Source organism: Pogona vitticeps, chromosome 4 (assembly GCF_051106095.1).
Source record: "Pogona vitticeps strain Pit_001003342236 chromosome 4, PviZW2.1, whole genome shotgun sequence".
Taxonomy (NCBI): domain Eukaryota; kingdom Metazoa; phylum Chordata; class Lepidosauria; order Squamata; family Agamidae; genus Pogona; species Pogona vitticeps.
In genome coordinates this window covers 116,769,617-116,788,703 of record NC_135786.1, presented here as the reverse complement: position 1 = coordinate 116,788,703, position 19,087 = coordinate 116,769,617, and the positions used below count along the sequence as shown (strand labels likewise).

At 39.6% G+C, this 19,087-nt stretch overlaps 1 protein-coding gene and 1 long non-coding RNA gene across 5 annotated transcripts in view; one reads left to right on the top strand and one right to left on the bottom strand.

Annotated features, from left to right (window-relative positions):
* Nucleotides 1-19,066, bottom strand: part of SOAT1 (sterol O-acyltransferase 1) — a 32,555-nt gene extending 13,489 nt beyond the window's left edge. Inside the window, exons 1-8 of one of the 4 annotated variants that reach the window (XM_072998161.2) lie at nucleotides 18,926-19,004; nucleotides 17,656-17,799; nucleotides 13,303-13,440; nucleotides 8,500-8,555; nucleotides 6,119-6,261; nucleotides 5,972-6,031; nucleotides 3,577-3,684; nucleotides 1,768-2,050 (exon numbers count right to left, since the gene is read on the bottom strand). In XM_072998161.2, coding sequence (XP_072854262.2) covers nucleotides 1,768-2,050; nucleotides 3,577-3,684; nucleotides 5,972-6,031; nucleotides 6,119-6,261; nucleotides 8,500-8,555; nucleotides 13,303-13,423 — 771 coding nt within the window. In that variant the 5' untranslated portion in view covers nucleotides 13,424-13,440; nucleotides 17,656-17,799; nucleotides 18,926-19,004. Of the gene's footprint in view, nucleotides 1-1,767; nucleotides 2,051-3,576; nucleotides 3,685-5,971; nucleotides 6,032-6,118; nucleotides 6,262-8,499; nucleotides 8,556-13,302; nucleotides 13,441-16,377; nucleotides 17,636-17,655; nucleotides 17,800-18,925 lie in introns of those variants that run through there. The other 3 variants (XM_020789725.3, XM_020789727.3, XM_078392362.1) reach the window with 3 other exon arrangements.
* LOC144588873 (uncharacterized) overlaps nucleotides 1-19,087 on the top strand; it is a 550,407-nt gene that overhangs the window by 359,166 nt on the left and 172,154 nt on the right. The window lies entirely within an intron of this gene.

Genomic DNA, 19,087 nt, shown 5'->3' with positions numbered 1-19,087 from the left:
ATGCGGGGCACCACTGTACTTCTGCTTCATCGACTACGCAAAAGCCTTTGACTGTGTGGACCACAGCAAACTACGGCAAGTTGTTAAAGAAACGGGAGTGTCTGACCACCTTATCTGTCTGCTGAGAAATCTATACGTGGGACAGGAAGCAACAGTTAGAACTGGATATGGAACAACTGATTGGTTCAAAATTGGGAAAGGAATACGTCAAGGCTGTATATTGTCCCCCGGCTTATTTAACTTATATGCAGAATACATGAGGTGAAAGGCCTGACTGGAGGAATCCCAAAACGGAATTAAGATTGCCGAAAGAAATATCAACAACCTCAGATATGTAGATGATGCCACTCTGATGGTAGAAAGTGCGGAGGAATTAAGGAACCTCTTAATGAGGGTGAAAAAGTAGAGTGCATAAAATGGTCTGAAGGTCAAAAACTAAGATCATGGCCACTGGTCCCATCACCTCCTGGCAAATAGAAGGGGAAGATATGGAGGCAGTGACAGATTTTACTTTCCGGGGCTCCATGATCACTGCAGATGGTGACAGCAGCCATTAAATTAAAAGATGCCTGCTTCTCGGGAGGAAAGCAATGACAAACCTTGACAGCATCTTAAAAAGCAGAGACATCACCTTGCTGACAAAGGTCCACATAGTCAAAGCTATGTTTTTTCCAGTAGTGATGTATGGAAGTGAGAGCTGGACCATAAAGAAGGCTGACCGTCGAAGAATTGATGCTTTTGAATTGTGGTGCTGGAGGAGGCTCTTGAGAGTCCCGTGGATTACAAAGAGAACACACCTCTCCATTTTGAAGGAAATCAACCCTGAGTGCTCACTGGAAGGACAGATCCTGAAGCTGAGGCTCCAATACTTTGGCCATCTCATGAGAAGAGAAGACTCCCTGGAAAAGACCCTGATGTTAGAAAGTGTGAAGGCAAGAGGAGAAGGGGACGACAGAGGACGAGATGGATGGACAGTGTCACTGAAGCGACCAACAAGAATTTGACCCAACTCCGGCAGGCAGTGGAAGACAGGAGGGCCTGGCGTGCTGTGGTCCATGAGGACACGAAGAGTTGGACACGACTTAACGACTAAACAACAACAAAGAGTGAGAACAGACAAAAGAAAATTCTTCTTTACCTAGCATGTTGTTAGTCTGTGGAACTCCTTGCCACAAATGTGGTGATGGCATCTGGCCTAGATGCCTTTAAAAAGGATTGGACAGATTCATGGAGGAAAAGTCCAGTGCAGGTGACAAGCCATGATCGAGATGTATAATTTCCAGGCTTAAAAGGAAGGTACCTCAAAATGCCAAATGCAGAGGAGGGGTATCAGGAGATCTAGTTGTCTCATGTGCTCATAGAGGCATCTGGTGGTGCCACTGTGAGATACAGGAAGGTGGACTAGATGGGCCCTTGGCCAGATCCAGCAGAGCTCTTCTTTATGTTCTTATTCTGCAGCTACCAAAGACTTTCCCAAGACGAAAGGGCTCCCTATGCATTTTCAGAACCTGGGAGGGGGTGGGGACTAGGAAGTTTTTTATTACTCCCAAACAGTCGTGGTTGATGACATTATCCATGTTGCATGGCACAGAATTTCAGCCACTGAATGAAAGATGCTCCAGTATCATAAAATACATGCTAAAAAACAATATTTTGATAATTGAAGCTTTATGAAACAATTGAATACTTAATTGTTTTACTGTATTTTCATGAAAAATGAATTTATATTCCATTCCCTTATACTGCCTTTTAGGCACTGAAACTCACCTGTTCCATTATAACTATGGCTGATGAAGCAGGTGGCAGTTCATAGGTCAATGTAATGTATGTAGGAATAAATCCAAGCCAAACTGTCTGGAATATCATGAAGAGAACGCCAAAGGAGGAGGAGCGGATGATCTTGTGGAAGGAACTGTGATAACCTTTGGCCCACTGGATAAAGAGTCCATATGGCATAACCAGCGTAGACAGGAACATATAAAGCCAAGTAAAAGCAACAACTGAAAACCCGCCAAAAGCGTAGACCAGAAGATCAAACTCTAGCACCAACCTTCAAAGACATTCAAACAAAACAAAAAATTACACCTCATTCATTCGGTCAAAGCATATTTTTCTAGGCAGAATCAGTAACAGTTTCTGATCTCCTTATCAAAAAGGATCACTCCTGCATTTTTAAAGTCGTAAATATCCTCAGGAATATATATTAATCTTTACACTATAAATTGTGAAAGCAAGCACATGTATCATACAATATGCACTTGCCAGAGACCCAGGATTGGGTCTGTAACAAGCAAAAATTTGAGGCAAACCTGTCTTTCATCTGATGTAATATGCCAAGCTGATATTTTTATGGTGTATCTTCTGAAATTCTATATGCTGAACCTTGATTTTCAATGGTCACATGAAAAAAGTGTAATGTCTAGAGGTTGCCTAAAAATGTCAACCTAGATAGAAGTAAGCCTCATGAGTTTGAGACATACTCCTAGATATAGTCATTGAGTCAATCCTAAGCATGCTTACACAAGAAACAGATCCTGATGTGTTCTCTCTGTAGCCATAGGCTCCTCACCCCCAACCAGGTAGAAAGGTACAGACAAGCACAAAAGCATACCAGCAGGTCCCAGGTGGTTCAGATAAAGTTTTTTGGGCTTTATGAACACATGCAGTTCAAAAGATACCAGAATTTCCTCAAAATTCACAGATAAAAAGAAACATTCAGCACAATTTTATAACTGATGTCTGAAACTACATGGACAGTGCTTGGGCATTGGCATTGTTTTCTGCAACTTAGTGGCTAACATATTTTTACTGGCATATTTAATTTCAGTGGGTACAGTAAGAACTGAATTCTCATTTAGTATGTGTGGTTTTTTTCCCTGTGTGATTGACACAGCTGTTTGAACACAATCTGCACTAGGGATGTCCTAGTTCCCCTAAAAACAAACAAGCTATTTCTGATTAGCACCTCCCTTGTTCCAGAAAAAAAGTATCTGGCAGTGCTTACTCTTAAGGACCTACTGCCCATGTTATTCACAAAATGCTACTTTTCTTTAAACACAATTTCCTCTTTAGCTAGAACAGAAACAGAAAGTGCTTGTAGCTTTAGGGGCACCAAAATGTACTAAGGATCTTGAAAGGAGAAATTTGTTTAGTGTACATAGTAGTTATTTCCATTGCACAATTAATGCAATGTGTTTTCCTCCAAATTCCTTGACTGCAAGAAAATCACACTCCCATTATGTCTTGAGTGACAGGACAGATGTGGTTCTTGCCTCATCGTAACACAAGTACTAAAAGCAAAACTCAGTGTGGCAGCTGTAGTGTTACCTGGGATCCTAACTGCAGTCAAGTACTCGCCCACTTCCTTTTCAATGATTTCACCAAGATACTTTTGAACAACCAGTTGGAGGCTGTACGTAATGTATTTAAAAAGCAATAATTTCAGGAAGTTGGTTAGTGTTGCCTTTTTGCACTTCCAATACTCACTGTACTTCTTTTTAGTTCCTATGACTATAGTGATGTAAGTGTGACAAATAACTTTAATTAAAAATCTACTAGCCCCTTCAAAATTCTTACCTCCCTTCATCAATGAAGTCTACCACAAGTGTGCTGAGAATGAACAAGATGAGGATAGCAATGAACATGTTGTAGATGGTCTGGATGTGATCCACTTCAAATAGCTCACTAAGAGGAAAACATGTTTAAGTTACAGAGTAAAACAGTTCTGAAAAACACACATACAAGATTCCTGCCATTGTAATTTTACAAGACATGCTACAATGACTATGGCTTCCTGTGGTTGAACTCTAGACATTTGTAACATTTACAACTTCCTTTTGAAGTTCACAAATTCATAGATTTTTCATAAGGAAAAGTGACTTGACAGCATATAACAAAAACCAGACATTCAATGAATTCCTATTCTGATTGGTCCACACCTGTGACCCATAAAGAAGCTGTGCGATAATTTTTATGTTAAATTACTTTGATGTGGAGACTATAATGTCTGCCTCTAGAGCTCTAAAACCACATCTAAACACTCAAATGTCTGCAACTGTTCTATAATCATATTATCCAGTTTCCAGAAATACTGTGCAATCTTTTCCAAAAGATAATCACTTCAGTCTTCTGGCAATGAGGCTGAAAAACTTCACTTTTAGACTTGCTGAAATATATGACTGCATTTTAGATCAGTGGTCACAAATATACATCCTTTCCTACATATGCTCCTTTTTTAGCTTTACTGAAACAATCAAAGGTATCAAAACAGGAGAGGTAAACTATTCTGACCCAGAGACTAAATTTCTTTCTAGATTACTTCTTGAAGGCTTGATGACACCCCCTCTTTACTCAAACCTCCACCACCTATGCCAAAGACATAGCAGGGAACATATTCCATGCTTCTTTGTGAAGGGAGACAGGGACCACCCCTTTTCCATTCAGAATTATCTCTTCATGCTTATGTATATAGGGAGAAAAGGCAGTTCTTCCGTAATTCTGGAACAGAAACGTTGTTCCCTTCTCCAGTCACTAACTAAAGCTACAGAATTATTTTCCCAAAGCTAGATGCAGTCTCCCTCCAGAACTGGTAAAGTGGATCAGGTTTGGCAGAGAAATACATAGGTTAAACCCTGCTCAAAGGCCAGAACTTCGGGTGAATTTCTTCTATCTTAACAGAAATTAAGAAATACATTGCTAACAGCCATGGCAAGAATATTTGAGCATCTATGTTTCATTGTTTGCCATCATCATTTAAAATAAAAATATACTTTGGGGAAAAGGAAAGTCTACCTAAGAAGCAGTTTTGGGCCAACAAAATGGAAGCCCCTCCCCAACCATTCCAAACCAAACCAAAGATTCTGAGCAGCATCCTTCAGAACTATCACTTGTGCCCAGCATATCTGTAGTTATAAAAATCTGACAGAACCTTCAACTCAAACAAACACAACAAGTAACATTGTTAGTTAAGAAAGCAAGAGCAAGGCTCATCATTATGCTCTTCCTGGCCTTGAGTGTCAGTATTGCAGGGACATGTCCTTGGAAGGTTATTTATCTCAAAACCAGGAAGAAAACAAGACACTCTGCTATCAAAGGGAAGGCTAAAACCATAATTTACATCAAGGAGAACTGAGCAGAATTCTAACTGGAGATCAAAATATTGAAAAAATCTGGGCATTTCTAACTAGCACAAGGACTGGAAGCAGGGAGTGTACAGGCCAGAGCAAGGAATCAAATAAATTTCATTGGAACTCAAGCTCTGTTACCAAAGTTTAATCAGAATGTGGTAAAATGTGTTCATGGTTTCTTTCATAATACAGGAGAGGTGAACGATAGCAAATAGCAGGAAGAGGACGGCTATAACAAATCCCCACTTTGTTATAAAACTATTGCTCCTCATTAAGGGAGATAACTCTGCGACAGAGGTCCACTCTCCAATTCAGAAAGCTCCAGTCACATGACGACAGAAAGATCTTTGCGTGGGATTCTGAAAAAATGCTGCCAGACAAAGCAGACATATTGGACTAGATGGACAGACAAGTCTGATATGGTAGAAGCAAGATTAGGGCACCCAGCTCCCCTGGACTATGAACACCCATGGGTGTTAAATGATGCAGACTTTATTAGAGCACATGACGATTGATAAGGCAGGTTGCACTGCTAAGCAAAACAGATTGCTGACCAATAACTGTAGAACATTTCCTGCATAATAGGACAGTCTCTTTAAATATGAACTCTGATTATTCTGAGCTTCATTCCTGGCTAATTGGTTAGGCCACTCAACAGCACTAACTCTGTTACAAATGCCTACTTCTGGTCAACACAAGTATAAAGAGAAAAAATGATTCAATGGTTGGAACAGGTGAAAGATGGAACTTTTCGTGCCATGCTGTGCTTTAACTGTATTCTTCTAATAAAACGAGGCAACACTTACATAAGCAAAGTTGCACTCTCATTAAATGAATGTACTTACTCCAAGAGAGACTTCCTAATAACAAAAACTTTTCCATGTTCTGGAGGTGCTCTTGATTCTCTATGGAAAAATATATATATATATCAGTATTGAGGGGTCGGCATAAAAGAAATCAATTGTTATAGGTTAAGCCAAGAATCAACATACTTGTTTATGAAGCTGTCTTTTTCTTGACAAGAAGCAGGGAAAGTGGATGGTGAAGACTCCAGCAGCACAGACTTCGCAATCAAGCCATTTACAAATTCTGTGAAGTGACTGTCAACCCCTTTCATGAAAGCTGGCTTCAACTGCTGGTAGATGCAAGGAAGAAAGGGAAGAGAGAAAATAAATAGCAGCTTCAGCATCTGCATCCTGAGTTTACATGCTGATGTTGCCCACTACCCTTTATCTTCCAACATCATGCCAAAAGAGAATGTCAAATCAGGAATAAGATCATATGGGCACATAATTTACTCTAAACTGAACTCTTATTAACCTAATTGGTAGAGCTTTCGCTGCGTGTACAATATCTGGAATTTCCATTTTATATTATGCACAAAACGTTTGTATTCTACTTCAGGGCTACTGCAAAGTTTAACAGAGATGGAAAAGTGAATCAGGGTCTACTTATGTATCACTGGACAATCTGGAGTAGATTAGCCAAGGTTTCTGTTCCTGAGACCAGGATCCTGTTAGGTCCAATGATGCATAAAGCCTTGCAAGTGCAGTAATGTGTTTCCCAGGCTACTTTCACTAACCAGATGTAATCATAAATAGAAAGCTCATGCTTGCACAAGAGAGTCCCAGATCTTTCCCTTGCTAATACTAAAATAGTCAAACTGGTCACAGCTTTATAGGTGTTGATAAACAATGTAATAATAATCTTAGAACTGAAGAGCTGGAAGGGACCCTATGGATCATTGAGTCCAGCCCCTGTCAAGGAAGCACAGTGAGGAACTGAACTCCCAACCTTTGGCTCCATAGCCTCAGGCTTAAACCACTGAGCTATCTAGCAGTTCTAGGTTAACTAGTGTTCCAATTCTGTGGCTGTTCTATGCAGATGGAAAATACATACTATAATATTCACTTGTGTACAGCTGGCAATTTAAGAGTCCCCACTGAGATTCATAGGTGTAAATTAAGCTAGCAGGTGCACATGTCTCTGAGAATCAAAGTTGATAGCTCTTACATGTCGAATGGAAGTGAGTGACTGCTTACACCATTTACCTTCTGCCCTCATAGTTGCGCAGCAGGATTTTATCCAATATGCAGCAGTTATATATACATACAGTATATAAATTAGAAGTTAGATCATGTGGCATAATTGGAATTGCCCTTTGCTTGATTTGGAATCAACAGCCTGTAGTGGCCAGCTTTCTCAGAAAGCATTTAGTGCAGAAAGTGTTTCTGTCTGTTTTCCAGTCTGATGTTATGAATCAATGGAGTACTTTTAGGAAAATATGCTTAATTTGGAATATGGCTGCATTTGGTATTTCAGCTGCCTTACCTTTCCCCCAAAATGAACATATCTTGGACCAAAGAATTATTTAAATCATAAAAGGGAAACGACAGACAAAACATTTGTCAGGAATAGAGAGAGGCACAGTTATAAAGCTGTGGCCAGAAAAAGTTAATTCCAATTTATATGTTTTATGTAATTTCCAAAACAAGTAGTGTATCACTGATGGAAAGAACAATGGCTAAAGAAATTCAATTTGAAAACCTTTTCATTCAGGATTTCTCATATTAAAAGCATGGCAAGTGTGTGACTAAATGAGTGTTATTAAATATCTTGCATGGCAAAAATGTGACTAAATATCAAAAATTGATATTCTGCACTTCTACCATTCTTCAAAAGCAGAAGTTGTAATGGTTAAAACCTTTTGCATACTATCCTCCCAAGAACAAACAAGTGTGACAGGAATTTCAAGTTTCCTCTATGTCCTGTTTCGCTAACCAAAGGCAGTATTTTTAGACCTGAGAGTTGTATAATCTGTTACTATTGGGTATCCGATCAACACAGTGTGAAAAAAAAAGAATGGCAAGAGAAAGGAAGGGAAGACAGGCTACAGAGATCCTGCTATCAGTGCACACTGGTGCATATTGAGCAAATGTTGCCTGATCTTGCCTAGCACCAACCCTATGATTGTTTCGAAACTGGTCTGGAAAGGGTGGCTCATTGCTGCTGCTGGAAGACACTTCCAAATCTTGCAAACTTTGAATGGTTTTTGTTGTTTTTTGTATGCGTTTGCAACTGCCATGTCTCATTAACTGAATGGAGGGTGGCTCCAAAGACTTCTACAGTATCTTCTCCTTCTCTCTCTCTCTCTCTCTCATGCACACGCACACACGAACAATGTAAGAGCGTTATGCCTAGAAACATTTTACAAAAATTAATATCAGCTGCAAGTTCTATCAGCAAGAGTGAAGTTCTACCATAAAGTAAGAGAATGATATTAAGCACAGAAACATAGGAGAGCTTCATACTATTTGGGTACTTTTCTTTGCCAACAGATACTCAAACTAATATTCAAATACAGTAGTTTTACCTCAGCTTCTGCTGAGAGCTGCATCTTCCTCATTACATGTTCAGCACCAATTCGACCTAAGAGAAAAACAAATAATTAGTGTATTTTCTTCAGCATAGACTGCTAGCCCACAGAAATATGAAAAACAAAACACAGAGAAAGATTTTTCAGTCACTTGCCTGTCCACACACATTTCATTTCAGTCTGTTCAGTAAATGAGTAATATATGTGTTACTCATTTACTGAACAGACTGAAATGAAATTTTAAAAGGCCCAACACATTCAAGTTACAAAAGCTTCTCTGAATAGAGTGGATTCCTATTCATTGTAGACAAGTGGCTTTTCACAAATAAATGTTCAAACTGAAGTTAACTGATGCAAACAACTGTTAAGGGGCTGGTGCTCCCTGGGAAGATGATGCTATGTTTGGGCAAGAGACACTTCCTCCTCATTGGAAACTAGTAATCATTAGTTCTAGCCTAGTCTTTTTCCTGACAAGCATTTTCCCTGAAAATGATTTCATTCAATTTCCCATGTTCCAAAAACAGTCAACCAAAAGCATAAAGTTTGCACTGAAATTAAGAAGGCAGGTTACATGAAGATATATAAAATAAAAATATTTTAAATATAAAATAAATACTGTATAGCTATGCCCACTTTTTAAGACATTTGTTTTAACTGTAGAATTAAAATTGGCATTTTTTCCTTATGCACAGAAAAAAAATCTACCTGCTGTCACATTACCTGGTACACTTTTATCAGGGCAGAAGGGTTCAGTGTTTTCTTAGCACTTATCTAACATATAGCTAGTTCCAGATATTTGCCCCGTGTCAGAAACATAGAGGGTCCATGGATCACTCTGTTAGAAACACCAGCTTCTAATAGCTCTTGGGATTTATCCACAGGACTTTGGATGTTATGACAGGAACAAGTGATAACTTATCAGCTCCTGGAAATGTTTGCTTTACCTACAACTTCTTCAGGCTTCAGAAAAAGGGCCCAAATACCACTGCGTATGGAATTCTGCTTTCAGAGACTCTTGGTAGCATTTCTATTTCCTTCTCCATTGTTTAAGAGAGCAAATAAGCCAAGATATACCGTATTTTTCCATTTATAACACACACACCCCTTTTCTAACCAAAACATTAAGAAAACTTATCTCTGGGCTCAGAATGTCAGACATTTTAATCCCTGTTGAACCTGAGCCTACAGGCTCCACCTCCAAAGAGGTGTGTTTCAATTGGTTTGTTCATGATCAGCTGACATCAGTTCCATAAGGCTCATGATTGGAGGAAGCTAAGTCTCCTGACTGTAGGAAGCTAAGCTTCGTGACTGAAGGAAGCCTGTTTACAGAGGCAAGGTATGTGCAATTTTGTTCTCTCTTCAGCTATCTTAGCTTACTTCTGTGTTAAAGACGCCCCTCCATTTTTAGTGTAATGATTTTAGGAAAAAGTAGTGTCTTATACACAGAAAAATACGGTATCTTGAATGTTGTGCAAATATTAACATCTAAAAATCAGGAGCTGTATAAGGTTTCCACAGTGCTTCAGTGTCCTGTATCAATCACTGGCCAGCTCCATCATTAGCAAACCCAGAATAAACTGTGTAAAATAGTAACCATAGGATTATTAAAAATAAATGCAATCATACAATTGTGATTAATTTATAGGATTGGCATGTTTACGTTCTTGGACTACAACTCTCAGAATTCCACAAGTAGCCTATGAAAACACAGAATTAAGTTTTTATTAGCACAGAGTTAGGATTGCCTAGAGACACAGAATTAAAACTACTTTAATGCAGAATATACAAAGCTCCTGGCTATGTGCCAGAGTCCAAGTAGTGACATTTACAAGAGTCCGTAGATAAGACTACTTTCCAGATAATTAGAATATGAAACCAGATTCAAATAGGGTGAATTTGATTTAAATCATTATTAAAATGTTTAAAATTGGATTTTTTTCTGATTCAAACATTAGATTTTTTTTAAATCATCTGTTTTTATCTACTATGCTTCAAACCCTGGTTTCCATTGCTGTTTAAACATAAAATATAGATGTATATTTTATTTTAGACATTTTAATACAACATTAGGCTAGCAGACATCTGCTAATACAATGGAAATTTCTCTCTCAGTACTCTCCACCACTCTGCTATAGTCCTGCACACAGCTCAAAATTTTACTCTGAATGGTGTGCCAGCCAGAATCAGCTGGTAAGGAGAGCATGAATTGCTCATGTTCCCTCTTCTGCTAACAGAAGCAGTGAAATTAACCATTCGATCCTACCTACAGATTTTTCTCTTGAAATAAACATTTAAAACAAACAAACAAATAAGGCAAGACAAAGGCTGTTTGGTACCCAAGATTACACAAATGCAAGAGTGGCGATACCTTTTACAGTGATAACTCGACTTAAGAACTTAATCCGTATTGGGACTGCATTTTTAAGTCGAAATGTTCTTAAGTCGAAGCACCATTTCCCATAGGAATGCATTGAAAACCATTTAATCCGTATCTGCTGTTTTTCGTTCTTATGTAGAGGCGCCGTTCTTACGTTGAAACATGAGTTCCCACAGGAACTAATGCAAAGCCAGTTAATCCGTATCTACCACTAGGGGGCAAATTTTTATTATTTTTTCTTCTTTTGACCCAAGGTGAACTTAGGTAAAAAAAAGGGAGCAGGAAAGTTTCCCCCCCCCCTTTTTATGGTTCTTAAGTTGAGGCTCCGTTCTCAAGTTGAAGCAACTTTTTGCGAATGGAGCCGTTCTTAACTCGAATTGTTCGTATGTAGGGACGTTCTCAAATTGAGGCACCACTGTATTGGACGACTAAAAATAACTAAATAGGAAGTTTTCATGGATGAAATCCACTTCCTCAGGCTAAGCACATTTCCTTCTTGGTCAGTGCAGAAAAATTACAGACAAGAGTCCTAAAACTGATGTTATATCTCTGTTTTAGAACATAGAGGAGAAAGGGATCTTCTTGAGACTGGGTCTCTATTGTCTCTGCAACAAGGTCTGGAATTTTTACACCTCAGTTCTTGAGACCAAAACAGAGTAATTGAGGCAATTACTCTGTGACTGTATGGTTAATATATTACCTAACACAGTGAACTAAAACAAACACACACAGAGAAAGCAAGATTCAGAAACTTGGACTATTATTTGTCAAGGTTAATAAAAAATGACTCATACCAGAAAACGAATTTAGAATCCACAACCTTGTCATTATGCAAGTCATCACTAACAAGAAACATGTGACTTCCTTTGCCTAACTTGGAGCACTGAACTCTTGAAGCAAAGTTTAGCGTATAGTTCACTGTAGCACATGACACAGTACTGATCACAGTACAGAGATAGTTTACAATCATCATCCAAATGATGGAGACTGACTGGGATTTGGACTGAGCTCAAAGCCAGCACAACAGCCACGGAATGACTCATTTGTCTCTGCTTCACTTCTGCATCTGTGAAATGAAGAGCAACTTTTGCACAAGAGCAGAAAAGAACACAAACAAAAAGCTAAAGGAATTACAATTAGCTTACTAATACAGAATGCGGCGGCCAGATTACTCAGTGGAGTGAAAAAATTCCAACATATTTCGCCCACTCTGGCCGCATTGCATTGGCTGCCCATCAGGTTCCGCATCGACTTCAAAGTGCTAATGCTTACGTATAAAGCCCTAAACGGTTTAGGGCCTCGATACCTGGCGGAGCGCCTTCTCCCACCAAGTTCTACCCGGGTCACACGGGCGAGCCAGGAGGTGAGGCTGAGGAGCCTAACGCCGAGGGAGGCCCGAAAAGAGAAAACAAGAAATAGGGCCTTCTCGGCGGTGGCTCCTCGCCTGTGGAATAATTTACCTCCTGACATTCGCGGAGCTCCCTCGCTGGGCACTTTCAAGAATCTACTAAAGACCTGGATGTTTCGGCAGGCCTTCTCACCAGATTATTTTTGATTTCCTTATTTTTTATTGTCTTTTTACTTTTACCTGTTTTGTAATTTGTTGTTTTATTTTTATTGTATTTTAACTTTGTTGTAAGCCGCCTAGAGTAGTCCTTCGCGACTAGATAGGCGGGATATAAATAAAATAAATAAATAAATAAATAAAATTACTAAAGTGCAGACTACAAGTCAAAGATACTGACAATAAACAAAATATAAACTCAGTATCACACAGTTTTTCTACCTAAGCCATGTGAGGTTCTAACATAAATCATCTAAAAGTCACCAAATTGAAGATTTTTTCAATAAATCAGCCCAACTGACTTAATTTTTTAAAAGTATTCAGAAATTTAAACAGTATGGAGTACAGAAAGACATCTGTGTCCTTACTACAAATATTTACTAGAAAATATGCTAGCAGATATAGTCTTAGAAGAGGCATTCCCTTCTTCCTCAAGCAAAGTAAAAATTTCCTCTTCTAAGATTGTTGCACAAATCAGACTTCTGGCTACAAAACTCAGAATAAGAACATTTAAAGAGAGTTTGGCATAAATGTCTTGCTTGACAAGCCATAACTAGATTGCCACCGTCCATCTCCTAGAAGCAGATGCACCCTCAACACAGAAATGAATGCATGAAATTGATTGCTGTAAAGAGAGAAGAACTGGAAATTCAAACCAGAAGCTCTAAGCTATGGTTGTAAATCCTAGTTTTTCATGGTGCCTGAGCTGGGCCAGTGCTTACTGAGATACAAGACCCATTTAAAAACAAACAGAAAGTGTGTTTTTCCCCACATACAGATTTAGTAATATTGAACTGATGAAAGGATCTGATCAATCAACTTTAATCATGTGATTTATTTATTAATGAAGAACCCTCACCATTGGTTGAGTTAGAGAAAGACCAGTTTCCTTCAAGCCTCCTCGAAAAGTCATCTTTCTCTTCTGCTGTTCTGTATGAAGATCGACGATTTCTTATGGAGATATTTTCTTCACCCACCATGATAATTGTCTAGCACACTATAAGGCAGAGGGAGAAAAATATTAAGTCTCAAGCAACTCACCTGTTCAGTGACCAAGGAGCTATTATGCTTTACTGTACTTCCAAGTTCCTAGCAAATGCCAGTGAACATTTTTAATGAGAAATCTTCAGACTGATGAAGGCTATAAAACCAAAGAAAGCCTTGTGATATACTACTACAGTAGTTCCAAACGCAAATTTATTTCATCACACCCTTAACATGGTTTCTCTTTCAATGCACTTGTTCCAGCTGATTCTGACTGTCACAAAAATCCAAGTGGGAGATGTCCTCTGCTATTATAATTGTTCATTCAAATTTGTCAAAGAAAATCTTCCCTAGTGATGTAAAATCTATCACTTTCAGTACTTGTGAAATATTTCAGTGTTTAGGAAAGATAATGAGGCACAGAGTGCACTCATGCCCTCCTTCCCTCTTTCTGTGATGGTGCCTGAAGCCTTTTTAAAAACTTGTTTAGGTAATTCCGCAAATGGCTTGCTGTAAACTTGTTTAAGAGTCTAGCACAAGGCGCTCCAATAGAGATCTCTCACACTTCCTCTGAAACACTTTGATTCAAGAACGGTTTTCCTTGAAGTGTGAAAACTTTTAACTCATCCGTTTAACAAACCTTGCTATATAAAAGCAGGAGAGTTCCAGGATCTGAAACATGGTATTTGAATCTGTTGACTTGCTTCCATGCTTTCTTTTCCTACTCTAATTTAAATATTCTGAATTGTGATGCCTAGAATTTAAGAATGAAAAGTGCACATATATTATAAGAACTGCATTTTCCTCAAGTCTGGTTCAATCGAAGCTACTTTACCTGCATGTCATGCAAATGTGACCAGGTAACCCACTTGACTATTCTTCACAAAGATAATTCAGCCCCGTATTAGTCCACAAAACAAAATAATATCCATTAACCTATTCTTCTGTTAAAAGTCAACTGGCCACAAAAAGCTTTGTTACATTAAAAAGCCAGAGGCATAATAAAACAGTCCATTTCCTATAACTTATTTTTAGACCACAGTGTTTGCATGTATCATATCCTGAATTCAGATAATTTTACAGAGAATTTAGAGAAAAGGCTACATGAGAAAGAATTATAAAAAAAGAAGTACAAGCAATAAACACAGTCACTAGTAATGAGAAAACCAATGCAAACAGTAATGACCATAAATAATAGACATTAACTACACAGTAGTTGTGGGAATGTAAACATATCTGAAAAGGTGATCACATTAAACAAACTTTCTGCCTATGCAACACATTGGATTATAATTTGTGGAAGTTTATAGCAAATAAAAGCTGTTACACTGGTGCCTCGAGTTACGAATGTCCTGACTTATGACCATTTCGAGTTATGACCAGCTCCGGCCACAAAATTTTGCTTCGACTTGCAGCCAGAGCTTCCAGTTACAAACAGAAAAAGGCAGGGAAAGGGGGGAATTCAAATTGCTAACTGTTGGTAGGCGAAGAGGCTGCTTCTTTTTTAGCTCTTTTGCCCCAATGGTTAGAGTGAGTGCGACTGGAGGAGGCTTCGAACTGCCTAGTAGGGTAAGGTGCTGCTTTCTGCTTTCTAAAAACTGTTTTGGGTGGGTTTTGCAGCGTGGTTTTGGGCTGGGTGGTGGGATTATCTTTCGATGCTGTGAAGGGTCTTATAGGGCTTGTTAGTTTCTTGTGTTTTTTCCCCCATTTCCGATGGGTCTTGGGGGTTTGTTTGCTTTTGAGGTTTTTTTCCAGTTCCTATGGGTCTTGGGGGTTTGTTTGCTTTCCGCTTTGCTTTTTTTGCATTTCCAATGGGTCTTGCATGGTTTGCTTGCTTTTTGCTTTGCTTTTTTGCATTTCCAATGGGTCTTGCATGGTTTGCTTTCTTTTTGCTTTGCCTTTTTTGCATTTCCAATGGGTCTTGAATGCTTTGCTTGCTTTTTGCTTTGCCTTTTTTGCATTTCCAATGGGTCTTGAATGCTTTGCTTGCTTTCTGCTTTACCTTTTTTGCATTTCCAATGGGTCTTGCACGCTTTGCTTGCTTTTTGCTTTGCTTTTTTTGCATTTCTGAAGGGTCTTGCATGGTTTGCTTTTCTCTCCCCCCCCCTTCGGCCAGAACGGATTAATCACGTTTCTGATGGGTCTTGCAGTGGTTGATGGGTTTTTTGGTGATTTTTTTCCTTCGGCCAGAACAGATTAATTGCATTTCAATGCATTCCTATGGGAAATGGTGCTTTGATTTATGACCATTTCGAGTTACGACCGGAGTTCCAGAATCAACTAAGTTCGTAAGTCGATGCATCACTGTACTTTATAAGGCGCAACAAGGTAACATAATCAAATCTCTTGAAAATTTCTTTTTCAGCTTCGTATCAAACCACACAAGAGATTCACAGCTGCTTTTGGGCATATATACCTAAACTGCACATATATGTCAGAACAGTAATAGCTGGGAGGGAGTGGGGAAACTTGCCTAGATGGTGCATTATTATTTGTTCTTGTAGGAGTACTGGGTTCTGCACAGATTTTATCAGCACTTTCCATACCATCCATACCATGTAAAACTCATCTTGCTTAGTTCAGTGCCTTTTGCCATAACTATCCATACCTTTTCAAGATTCCTAAAAGCAGGGTAATTTTTAGTTCTGCTTTTTTTCCAGATGGCACTTCTCATAGGTTGACACTCATGTCCAGTGTAAGCCTTCAGGTTGGAAGCATTTAATTAACACTCAAACAATGAAACAAAAATCTCCAGAAAAGAAACTCTTGTCAGAGAAGTAGAGTTCTATTTTTTAAAAAATGCTGTTTTTAAAAGAATTCTTAAATATGACTTTGAGAAGCAAATAAAAATCTGGAATACACATTTTTTTAAAATTAATTTTATCTACACTGGGCTAAAATTCAGGATGCCCAGTATATGGGCATACATAAGTAGAAAGACATTGCTTACCTGATGTTGTTAAGACTGCAGACCCTGTCAACCACCGTCAGCATAGCCAATAATGGGAGGTAATGAGAACTGCAGTAATATCTGGATGGTTACAGATTCCTATCTCTGAGATGCTACAGATGTTTACTGCCATTGACTGTCTAACTCAATTCAAAGTCCAAAGTCCTCCCTCAGCTATTATGCTACTATCACGGTGGTGGTCTTTGACTTTCTCAACTTGAAACCCTACCTGGCAATGGCAGGAATTGTAATCTTTCATCTCCAGAAATGTATCATAAAACAAAACAAAACTATTATGATGACTTTAAGACTAACAGATATATTTCAGGTAAAAGTATTTCAATGTGAGTTCTTATTTATTCATTTAAAATAGTTTTATCCCATCTTTCTCCTTAAAAAAGATCCAAGGAAATATTTAAAAGTTAAAACAGTAAGTATACAAATATTTTAAAATAATTAAATTGTATTAAAATATTTGTGGATTACCATCCACTTCCTCAGATGCATGGAGTCTTAACCCATGGAAACTCAAACTGAAATAAATATGTTGTCTTAAAGGTGCCATAATACATTTGCTTTTGTGATATATGCTGAAGCAGACTAATTCAGCCACCTTTTCAAAACCCTCTGGAGGGGCCAGGTTCAGGAAAACAACAACAAACCTCTCTCTACAAAACACCTCTTGGGCTAATTTGGATTCACAAGAATTTATGATGATGAAGAGTCAGTCTTTTAATCTATAATTCCAACAAGATTTTGCAAAAGGGAAGTGGAAAAATGTTGCAATCACCACAAGAGAATTTTAAACAGTTCAAAACGTCTGTACACTTGACAAACCAGGGAGAGGAAAGTTTACCAAGAGGTCTTTTGAGATTACAGAATGCCATGTGATACAACTGCTAAAGGAAACAGGTATTTAAATAGGAATATGACAACCATGAGAAAAGCAATTTTTATATACTGTACATAGTGGAAAAACAGACATTAAAAAGCAATGGAGCTTCCAGACAGATGGTTCTTTAGTGCTCAGAATGTTTAGTTATTCCACCTTCCTACCCACCACTTAACATTTAAGAAAGAAAAGACAGAAAAAAATCATTGGAAAACACTGGAGGGCTCCAAATGGAATACCTGAATCTCATTCTGTTACTTTGTGATATAACAGTAAAACATTTCCCCTAACCTGTCCACATTCTTATTTTTATTTCCAAAGAAACAGATCAGCATTCTTGTAATATCTGACACCTTAAAGAAATCAGCAAATTCTTATTTACTTACTTTGAAGGGTACAAGGAAGGGACGTGGTGGCGCTGCGGGCTAAACCGCAGAAGCCTGTGCTGCAGGGTCAGAAGACCAAGCAGTCGTAAGATCGAATCCACGCGACGGAGTGAGCGCCCGCCGCTTGTCCCAGCTCCCGCCAACCTAGCGGTTCGAAAGCATGCAAATGCAAGTAGCTAAATAGGGCCACCTCGGTGGGAAGGTAACAGCGTTCTGTGTCTAAGTTGCACTGGCCATGTGACCACGGAAGATTGTCTTCGGACAAAACGCTGGCTCTATGGCTTGGAAACGGGGATGAGCACCGCCCCCTAGAGTCGAACACGACTGGACAAAAATTGTCAAGGGGAACCTTTACCTTTACCTTGAAGGGTACAAAGAGTGAGAGATACTGATAAACAGTGGGGTCAAAAGGCAATGAAATGAAACCATATTGTGTGTGACAATTTAATTACAGTAAAGCCTGATCTGTATCATCACAAACTGCTTTTTTTTTTTTTTTGCATTTCACTGCCACTGGATGCTATTGCTTATCATTATTTTTGCCATGCCTGTGGCTGGTGGAAGTCTCATCATTCCCCTATAAACCTGTTGGAGATTGTTGACTTTCTTCTAATAATCGCTGCCTTCGTCTCTCCGCTTGTCTCCCGCCACTTACTGCTGGAAGTCAAACTGTAAATTCACAGGGGGCCCTGGACCTTTTAAACAACAGCAACAACACAACCTGACTGATTCTATTACGTACTATGTATGAAACTCTTAAACACACAACACGAAGGCTGACTACTTGTCCAGCCAAACCCCCGGGCGGAGAGTGGGGGGCGCGGGCGGTCAGGAGGGATGCTCTCTTCCCCGCCTCCTCCTCCTCCGACGGCCGAGGCAAAACGAAGGCGGGAGGGAGGGAGAGAAGGCCACTCGTGGAACCAGAAAAATCTTCGAAACGTGTGGATGTGCCCAACAGGACATTTCTTGGTCTACCCTTTCCTCTGCTACACGCCTCTCTGAAGCCATCCTGGCTGACTCATGAGTAAATATCCGGATGACTGTAAACGCCGGAGATCTCTCCACGCCTGTGGCTCCTCAGAAGCCTTGGAAGGGGGGCGGTGGCGGTGTTTGTCGGTCTTTAAACCGGAGGGGCGGCAAAGCCGGCGGGCTTTTTTTTTCTTCGTAGATTCTCTCCCCCGCCCCCCGTCGCAACCCCCTTGAGGAGATTCAGAGCCGCTCCCGACCTTGTCTGCCCACTCGAGCCCACCTCTCCTTCCCCACCCTTTACCTTCCAGCCCGGCCGGGAGGATGTCCGCACAACCCTCGCTCCGTAACGGGCACCTCGTTTCCCGCAACTCCACCCCGGCTTCGGAAGCCGCTTCCACCGCCGCACCGAACGAACCCGACGAGACGGCCCGCCCCCTTTGGCCTTCGTCACGGAAGGGAGGCG